At 34.9% G+C, this 11,300-nt stretch overlaps 1 protein-coding gene across 5 annotated transcripts in view; it reads right to left on the minus strand.

Annotated features, from left to right (window-relative positions):
- LOC115223505 (protein FAM160B1) overlaps nt 1–7,357 on the minus strand; it is an 81,386-nt gene extending 74,029 nt beyond the window's left edge. The window contains exon 1 of one of the 5 annotated variants that reach the window (XM_036511724.1): nt 6,665–7,357. Coding sequence is in view for 2 of the 5 variants with exons in the window: in XM_036511727.1 (XP_036367620.1) it covers nt 6,665–6,721 (57 nt within the window). In the remaining 3 variants the exon portion in view is untranslated. The remainder of the gene's footprint in view (nt 1–6,664) is intronic. The other 4 variants (XM_036511727.1, XM_036511731.1, XM_036511741.1 and 1 more) reach the window with 4 other exon arrangements.
- Nucleotides 7,358–11,300: the final 3,943 nt, after the last annotated feature.

Here is an 11,300-nt window from a genome sequence, read left to right on the forward strand (position 1 = left end):
TGTGGCACCTTGGGCAAGTGTCTTCTACTAAGCCTCGGGCCGACTCAAAGCCTTGTGAGTGGTTTTGGTAGACGGAAACCGAAAGAAGCCCGTCGTATATATGTATATATATGCGTGTGTGTGTTTGTGTGTCTGTGTTTGTTCCCCTAGCATTGCTTGACAACCGATGCTGGTGTGTTTATGTCCCCGTTACTTAGCGGTTCGGCAAAAGTGACCGATAGAATAAGTACTGGGCTTACAAAAGAATAAGTCCCGGGGTCGAGTTGCTCGATAAAAGGCGGTGCTCCAGCATGGCCGCAGTCAAATGACTGAAACAAGTAAAAGAGTATATAATGCAAAAATTCGTTGTTTCAAGAGCTAGGAGATTCACTTTAGATAAGAACATAATTTCAATTGTTTTTCTTTAATCATTAGTGTCCGGTAACAAAACAAAAAGAAGAAAAAAATCATTGGAGCCAAGCCTGTCATATCTGGGTCATCGAACTGAAGTTCGTTAGTAACCGGCGGCGCCATTGTCACGCTCCATTTATCCAAGTGAAACCGAAATCGCACGTGATCCATATGGTTCAGCTGTTTAATTCGAATGGCGGGGCAGACGTGTGTTACATGCAAATAACTAGCAGACACCTTAAATAAATCCAATTATGAACAAGCCAAAAAAAAAAAAAAAACCATACAACTTCAGCTTAAAAAGTAATGCCATCACATTTCTGAGCGTGTTTAGTTTTATTTAATTGCTATATATAAACATATATATATATGCTTCCATTCTTCAAATGATTCCAATCTTGGGACAATGATGTTAAGACCCACGAGTTGTCATAATTAAAGCACGCCTATGACGGAAGACGTTTTACCTATGACTATCCTATAATCGTGCATTTATTTTTGTACAGAATCTTCTATTTTATGGGTGATTTTAAAGCAATCTGGCTGTTGTTTCTCGTACTTTAGGTACCACGTAGTGTTTCTTTCGCCATGTATATATATATATATATATATATATATATATATATATATAAACTGCATTAGGTACGATTAGTGAAATTTTGGTAGTAATGACTTATGTCCCTCTTAGTGTGAGGCATTTATGTGTAATAATGCCCTCTATACAATATAAATTAATATATATATATATATATATATATATATATATATATATAGTGAAAATTGGTATGAGGTTTCTGTATAGGTTGTGTTATATAGACAAAAAAAAAGAAACAATGGGTGACGATGCTCAGTAACATGGAGAGAATTATTGCAATATTTTGAGACAAATTAAAGAGGCAACAACAAATGTCATTTCATTTAATTTGATCTTTTGCACTTACACACACACAAGCATGTATGTATGTATATATATATATATATATATTATATATATATATATATATATAACGTGGAGTAGATGAAACAAAGGCGACTGAAGAAGGGAATTTTCCTTGTTTTGTATGTCTTGTACTCTGTTTTTTCGTTGTTTAAGAAAAATGTCCATTTCCTGGGTTTTGTGTTTATGTTTTCGTTTCTCATTGTGTTCGACGTTTTTTTTTTTTTGGTGTCCTGTACCCATATATGCGTGTATATATACATGTAGAGGTAGGTACGTACATATATGTATGTATACATGTATATGTTTTATTTATTTATTAATTTATTATAAATATATATATATACAGGGTGTCCCCAAAAAATGTATACACATAGTGGTTCGGCAAAAGAGAACGATAGAATAAGTACTAGGCTTACAAAGAATAACAAATTTACAATTATTTAAGGTGTGTATACATTTTTTGGGGACACCCTGTGTGTATATATATATATATATATATATATATATGCTGGCCATGGTTAAATGCTGTGTATGTCGTATCGTTGAGAGATGGTTTTCTAGACAAGCAGCTTAAAATTCAAAACGACCAAAGATATATATATATTATATTATATATAGTGGGGACAGACTTTATAAATGCCTATTTGTTCCTGCTTTTGGAACAAAGAAACATACAGGCATCAAAACAGCTGTTTTTAAATGCCCGATTATAAAACGTTACAGTGCAATGCTAAAAATAAATACCGGAAATTTGCTGAACGTAGAGTTTGTTTTTATAATATATTTTTCTATGTTATGATATAAACTTCCTAAAACAAAGCTTTGGTCGCTTGACTTGGTAAAATCAAGAGCTAACTACATCGAAATAACACTTTTACTGTGTTGAATAAATTTAGGGAGAGCACATCAAGTCAAGCAGTCTTTGATACATTATAACGAAAGCTAAATGAAAAGGCGGGTTTTAGTTATGGTTGGAAAGCTTTTTACTCGGTCTGTTTAACAAGAGCTGACACTACAAAAGCACCAAGCATCTTAAATATGTCCGGGAAAATCATATGTATTCATTAGAATATGTGATGATTATGATAAGAGGGATCGGAAGATAGACTGGTAATGAAAGCAAAGGAGAGGAGAGTAAGACTGATAATGAAAGTAAAAGAGAGGAGAGTAAGGAGACAACCACCAAACTCCTTGCACTTTTGTTTTTCCTCTGTGGGGCAGTGACAGCTATTCCGAAAGTGCGCTGTGAGACGAGTAAATGATAATAATAATAATAATAATAATAATAATAATTATATAATATAATATAATTACTGCCATGACACTGCATCCTTTAAGGCCCTCATGCTTTCCGAAATCCGCCGAAACTACACCTGATTATATATACACTTTAGATGAGTTGTAGTGCACCTGAGCACTGTACACAATTATTATTATTATTATTATTATAATGGTACTACTTGAGAACGGTGCGCGTACTCGCTTTAGCTAGTCGTGACTAGTCGATCCTAAAACGACTACCTAGCAAAGTAAATAAAACACAAAATAAATCATTTTTTTTTTTATACAAAGTAAATAATTTTTTTCAAACAAAGTAATTAACACACAAAAACAAAGTAAGTCACGACTAGCTAGCGCGGATGCGCGTGTACGCGAGTGCGTGCACCGGGACCACTGTTCTCAAGTAGTACCAATAATAATAATAATAATGGTAAAAATATACAGAAATGAAATGCCGTGACACACGTGTTCCTTCCTGATATTATTGAAGCGATGAGGCTTATTATAAGCCTAACAGAAACTGAAGGATTCAGAGATCATCTCTTAGTTCAGCACACTACCCTGGCTTTCAGAATTTATGGACTCCAGTATTCTATAAAAGACAGTTTTACCACATGCAAGCAAGTAAACATGCCTGCATGCATGTATACATAACCTACATGCATGCATGTGTACACGTATGAAATCTATAAGCAAAAGCATGTAAATGTTGGGTTGAAAAACACTTGGACAGAAAAAAGTTGAAGGCTGCCAGTGACGTCAACAACAACAACAACACACACACACATATATATATGTAAATATTAGAGGGAAACCACTATGTGGACACTCTTAAGCTAGAAATAGATCCGCTATAAGGGTGTCCACATAGTGGTTTCCCTCTAATATGTATATAATACAATTTTACTGAACCTTCAGTTCTTTTTTTATATGCTAGATCACTGGTGTGAAATCGATGTTAATTAAATTAATATCTAATTTGTCACCCTCATTTTAAATATATATATATATATATATATATATATATATATAAGAGATAATGGTGTTATTGAGACCCAAAGGTGTCAGGTAATGCTGAATAAGTGCTATAGACAGACCATAGTTAACTTCCAGATTCGGTAATATTGCGAATAAAGGGTTCAACGTTGGTTCTATGTCAGCGTGTGTATATATGAATTTTTGCGTAATAAGATAAAAAAAAAACCAAGGCTGTATAGATATTAGAGCATTTATAGATAGAAGGTCTATACAGCTGTTTCTAGGATATTAATTAATAATATCCCTTCATCGGAGACGGTGTGAGAGGAAAATTAAGTCATAGTTAGTTTAGATATGAAGTGGAGAAAAGAAAATAGATGTAAGATATATATATATATAATATATATATATATATATATATATATATATATATATGTCACCATACATTTTTCTGAACTTTTATCACAAATATAAGTGAAACACAATATAAAGCAAACCATATATATATATTATATATATATATATATATATATCTGATCCATCCTTGTTTACCCACCACAACCCCTCCTCTCTCTCTCTCTCTGTACATACACACATGTGTGTATGCTTCAGTCGCGCGCAAGCAATTGAAAGGGGGAAGGGTTGAATGTTTACAATTAGAAAAAAAAAACCATTGATAATGAGCATTTCTCTAAAACAAAACCTAAGTCTGTTGCCGTTTTTTTAAAATAATGGTGGGATAGTAAGCAATAGCAGACTCAAGCCTCAAGATATAACTGGTACTGTACTTCGTGTTCATGACTGAAGAATAACGTCGGGATTTGGATTCGTGAACACATTTGAAGTTCTAAATAAGATGGTCCCAAATTACTTCATCCTAATTTTGTGGTAAACAGATTCATAAAATAACTATTAATAACGTCTGTTTCTGACAGATGCTATGATAATATATATGCATATATACATGCATATATATATATATATATATATATATATATTAATAAATGAAATAAAACATATGCATATATATAAACATATATGTACGTACCTACCTCTACATGTACATATACACGCATATATGAGTACAGGACACCAAAGGGACGTCGAACACAAAGAGAAACGAAAACATAGACACAAACCAAAGGAACTGGACATTTTTTTTAAAACAACAAAAAATGGAGTACAGGACATATATATATATATATGCATGTGTCTATGTATGCATGTTATGATACATTGACGACTAATATATATATATATATATATATATATATATATATATGCATGTGTCTATGTATGTATGTTATGATATATTGACGACTAATATATATATATATTATATATATATATATATATATATATATGCATGTGTCTATGTATGCATGTTATGATACATTGACGACTAATATATATATATATACACATATATATATATATATGCATATGTCTATGTATGCATGTTATGATACATGACGACTAATATATATATATATTATATATATATGCATGTGTCTATGTATGTATGTTATGATATATTGACGACTAATATATATATATATATAGATATATATATATATATATGCATGTGTCTATGTATGCATGTTATGATACATTGACGACTAATATATATATATATACACATATATATATATATATATGCATATGTCTATGTATGCATGTTATGATACATTGACGACTATATATATATATATATACATGTGTGTATGTATGCGTTATATGAGACATTGACGATTAATATATATATACACACACACACATATATATATATATATATATATATATGACAAGGGAACAGGAATCACGTAATCAACTTCATTAGCTTATACCTAAAACAAAAGATCAATTAATATATTTGTGTGTGTGAGTGTGTGTGTACATATATATATATATATATATACACACATATAAAGATGGTGAAACATCAGTTTAAATACATATGTGAATAAAATGCTTATCTCAAACTCAAATTTTCGTATAATTTGTTCACCCGAGATATTAAAAAAATATCGTGTTTGTTTAATTGTAAACAATGATACTTAAGATTTAATTAAAACACTCCTCATTTTTTTTCTATCGTTTGTAAAGAATTAAAGAATAAATTAAACAAAGAAGTGGTAGGTAAAATGATGACGACAGCGATCTTGATACGATGCGTGAAGTTGATGTTTTTTTTTTCAGTCCGACGTCCAGATATGACCATCCCGTATTTTTAGACGCATGTGGGACTTATACACCATCGAAAGTAGATTTCCTCCCCAGACCCTTTTTTTTAGTTTTTGGGGGCTTTTAAAAATTTTTTTGCGAGATATTCAAGTTATGATTTAAAATCAAATTTGACTGTTGCTTTTAGCAGGTCAAGCAAACCACGTTGAGTCGATGGGCGAAAGGGATGTTGATGACGATTTATAAGACCATGGCGAGGCGAATGCTGGGGTCCGACGTCCAGATATGACCATCCCGCATTTTTAGACGCATGTGGAACTATACACCATCGAAAGTAGATTTCCTCCCCAGACCTTTAATTAGTTTTGGGGGATTTTTTTTTTTTTTTTGCAAGATATTCAAGTTATGATTTAAAATCGAATTTGGCTATTGCCTTTAGCAGGTCAAGCAAACCACGTTGAGTCGATGGGCGAAAGGGATGACGAAAGTTGATGACGATTTATAAGACCATGACGAGGCGAATGCTGGAGCTAATTAATGTTTGTTATTCAATTAACTGCTTCCTTTGTAACGGACACTTTTTTTTACTAAAAACAACAATATTTCTCTTCTTCACCGTTTCTTTTCCCTCTTTTCCAAAAAAAATCACAATAGAAAACATTTAAGGTAATTTAATTTTACAAGTTAACGGTTCAATATGTACTTTATATGCACTTTCTGACCAAGTTGTGGTGCACCTGAGCACTGTATACAATTAATTTCATTATTATTATTACATTATTATAAAGTATAGCTGACAAAAGAGAAAAGATTTTTAAAAAATGAAATAAAGCAAGCATGTAATAATAATGGTAAATATTAGAAAGAAATAGAAAAAGGAACTTCACGTACTGCGTCGACTGCCTGCTGGATGATATTGGTAAACTTGGAGAACATATTCTTCTTCATCAGTTAATTTTTTTCTAGAAGATGGAGTTACAAGAAGAAGGAAATAAAATGCGTAATCCGTTTGGACAGTGTTTTTGAAAGGGGAGAGGCCAGTTCCCCCCTACATCACATCACAAAAAGTGGTGGACTGGTTAATGGGGAAAGAAATTTTTGGCAATGACACAACTTTGGGGGACAATTCCTGATATTTTTCAAAGCATGTGTGTGTGTATACATATATTTATAATATGCCATACGAGATCAACCACTAAGTGTGGATTTGGCCAAGATTAAAACTACCAAACAAGTGCATAATATATATATATATATATATATATATATATATATAAATTATATATATATATGTGTGATTTAATCAACACACATACAAAAGTTTTGGAGATGGGTTGAGGGCTTTTTTACATGATTTCTTTAAAAATATTGAAGTGCCTTCATCAGCGATGTTTCAGTAAGTGGTACACACACAAAGGAAGAAGGTATTTATGTTATTTGAGTGGTTAAATCCAATTTGGGGAAATGAATTCTGGTTGTATATTTCATAAGGATGCCAGCCACTGGTATAAAGTAGGAGTAGACACAAACACAATTGTCGGAAATACGTTTGAAATGATTGAAACATGCGTAGTGAGTGATACGACATCACTTCCTGCATGTGGTGACTGCTTAATTGCAGACGCCACTTTCAGACACAAACGATATGGTTGGATGCTGGAAGAATTATAAGAATTTAATTATATATTTCTTTACTACCCACAAGGGGCTGGGCTAAACATGGAGGGGACAAACGAGGACAGACAAAGGGATTAAGTCGATTACATCGACCCCATTGCTAAACTGGTACTTTATTTAATCGATCCCGAAAGCATGAAAGGCAAAGTCGACCTCGGCGGAATTTGAACTCAGAGCGTTACGGCAGACGAAATACCTATTTCTTTACTACCCACAAGGGGCTAAACACAGAAGGGACAAACAAGGACAGACAAAGGGATTAAGTCGATTACATCGACCCCATTGCGAAACTGGTACTTTATTTAATCGACCCTGAAAGCATGAAAGGCAAAGTCGACCTCGGCGGAATTTGAACTCAGAGCGTTACGGCAGACGAAATACCTATTTCTTTACTACCCACAAGGAGCTAAACACAGAAGGGACAAACAGGGACAGACAAAGGGATTAAGTCGATTACATCGACCCCAGTGCGAATCTGGTACTTTATTTAATCGATCCCGAAAGGATGAAAGGCAAAGGCGACCTCAGCGGTATTTGAACTCACAACGTAGCGGCAGACGAAATACCTATTTCTTTACTACCCACAAGGGGCTAAACACAGAAGGGACAAACAGGGAGAGAGAAAGGGATTAAGTCGATTACATCGACCCCAGTGCGAATCTGGTACTTTATTTAATCGACCCTGAAAGGATGAAAGGCAAAGTCGACCTCGGCGGAATTTGAACTCAGAGCGTTACGGCAGACGAAATACCTATTTCTTTACTACCCACAAGGGGCTAAACACAGAAGGGACAAACAGGGAGAGAGAAAGGGATTAAGTCGATTACATCGACCCCAGTGCGAATCTGGTACTTTATTTAATCGACCCTGAAAGGATGAAAGGCAAAGTCGACCTCGGCGGAATTTGAACTCAGAGCGTTACGGCAGACGAAATACCTATTTCTTTACTACCCACAAGGAGCTAAACACAGAAGGGACAAACAGGGAGAGAGAAAGGGATTAAGTCGATTACATCGACCCCAGTGCGAATCTGGTACTTTATTTAATCGATCCCAAAAGGATGAAAGGCAAAGTCGACCTCGGCGGTATTTGAACTCACAACGTAGCGGCAGACGAAATACCTATTTCTTTACTACCCACAAGGGGCTAAACACAGAAGGGACAAACAGGGACAGAGAAAGGGATTAAGTCGATTACATCGACCCCATTGCGAATCTGGTACTTTATTTAATCGATCCCGAAAGGATGAAAGGCAAAGTCGACCACGGCTGAATTTGAACTCAGAACGTAGCGACAAACGAAATACCTATTTCTTTATTACCCACAAGGGGCTAAACATAGAGGGGACAAACAAGGACAGACATAGGTATTAAGTCGATTACATCGACCCCAGTGCGTAACTGGTACTTAATTTATCGACCCCGAAAGGATGAAAGGCAAAGTCGACCTCGGCGGAATTTGAACTCAGAACGCAACGGTAGACGAAATACCGCAAAGCATTTCGCCCGGCGCGCTAACGATTCTGCCAGCTCGCCGCCTTTATAAGAATTAATTATAATAATTCGTGGTGGTTATGTCGCTGAGTTTCGACTTTGCTTTTCATCCTTCGGGGTTGTCGATAAAATAAGTACCAGTTGAGCACTGGGGTCGATGTAATCAACTGACCTCCCTCCCACAATTTTTTAGGCTTAAAGTAGAAAGGATTCTTATTAGCAGTGGTTTGGAATTGCTGCCTTTCGAAGTTGATATACTTTACGGGAGAAGAAGAAAGTATGGAAGGGATAGCGGGTTAAAATGTAAAGATTAATATTTTGAGAAGAAAAAATTATTAAGTGCGCAAAACTGTAATTTCTTAGGATGTTTTGAGCATTTTGGATTATAAGAATAAAACTCTGCCACCTTTTCCGTTATTTTTTCAGGTTCTCACTTTTCTACTTCTAATTTTTGTAAAGCATAATTTTGAAGAAACGTATTATTAGATGCTTTAAGTGTAAATCTGAAAAACTTTTCTAAAGACAGTGAAAACTAAGAAAAAAGAAAAGAGAAAAATTACTGAAAATGTGGGTGGCTTTCCATATCCCATTCTTTTTTTTTTTTTTTCCTTTTAGGTTAATAATCCACACAGGTTCGAAGAAATTCCGGTATTAGGCACGCTAGATAATTTCTGGTGCTGTTCTACAGAAATGTCATGTTTTCAGAATCGTAAGCGAGAAAGAGAGGGAGGGAGATGATGATGATGGTGGTGGTGGTGGTGGTGGTGGTGGTGGTGATGGTGATGATGATGATGAGGAGGAGGAGGAGGATAAAGAAGAAGATTATCATTTTTCATTTCCATGAGTGGAACTTCGAGGAACAACTGTTCCAAAACTACGCCGTATTATTTCATGATTCTCACCTAATATATCTCGTTACTTTTATTCATTTTCTTTCATTTTCAATCCTGCACATATATGATCCTATAGCGAAAGATCCCCTTCGTAATACTCTTCGAATAATAAATTATAGTTTTATGAGATTTTCACCAAATTATCACTTAATCTATAACTTTCAGAACATATATACTGGGGATGGATTTTGTGATCATTCTGGACCAGGAAAAATGATACTATTTTACTCTTACGGATAACTTTCATTCATAGCCGTCTGGATTACTGCTCCCAGCTGTGGTCATTGCAGAGCGTCAGAACTTGGGGCGAATACCACCACAACACAAAGAAGATTAACTCGGCGAAATAGATAAGCTATTGGGAGAAGCTAAAAGATCTGAAGCTCCACTCACTTGAGAGAATGCGTGTGTAGCGTAAGCTGATATCCTCATTGTTTGAAAGATATATTAGAAATGATCTCGTGTTAGATAACACGAGATCATTTCTAATATATCTCTCAAAGAGTGAGGATATCAGCTACGCTACACGTGAAATATATGCAGTGATACACATATGGAAGATCCTGGAAGGTCTAATTCCCAACTTTGGAATTGAAAGCTATACTCACCACCGAACTGGACGGCACTGCATTGTACCAAAGATCCTGTCTTCTCCAGATGCAACTAATACTGTAGCAGCTCGGGTTTCAAGGGTCCACAACTATTCAGCATTCTATCAAACAACCTCAGAGAATTGCGAAGTGTAAATGTAGAGGTCATCAAAGAAGGCCCTTTTTAAGATCAGGCCCATTAACCATAGGAGCGTTATAACATTAATTAGCTTTATATGGTGATTAAAAGAGAATGGGTTATCATACAAAATTAACTTGAAGCTTCAAGAACCGCCAGGACCATTCTTCGACGGAAGTCTGACGGTGTAAAATTCGTTTAGCTGATGGGAGAATAATCCTTCAAAAATTCGCACGATTCGGGTGCCTTCTTGAAGTAAGAAAGCTAAATTTTTAGTTGTTGCCCTCATGATAGAAAATTCGCGGACTACAGGCACATCTGACCCCCTTCAGCTACAGCTAGAATTGTGCAAGAGGGAGACACTTCTTTCCTTCTCAGAAAAGGGATTTCTTTCGTTTCATTGTTTTTTTTTCACCATCAAGCTTATGTACACACACACACACACACACACACACACACACACACAGAGTAATGTTACCCGCCATATAATGGGTTAGTTTGAAAGTATATTTTTGCGACCTTGGGTAATATCAGGAAATACGGCGTACGTAGAATAATTATAATTCAACTTTTACCAAATTTCTTGGCGCTTAAATAAAATGAGCGGATCTTTTCGGTTTGAACGGCAGTTTTTAAAAATAATTCCCACGTAACTAAACACTTTTAAACTTCGTATACTGGTAGAATGTGTTTATAAAACACCTTTTTCTCTTGGCTTTATTGAGAAAATTCTAT

This window comes from Octopus sinensis, linkage group LG2 (assembly GCF_006345805.1).
Source record: "Octopus sinensis linkage group LG2, ASM634580v1, whole genome shotgun sequence".
Classification (NCBI taxonomy): Eukaryota; Metazoa; Mollusca; class Cephalopoda; order Octopoda; family Octopodidae; genus Octopus; species Octopus sinensis.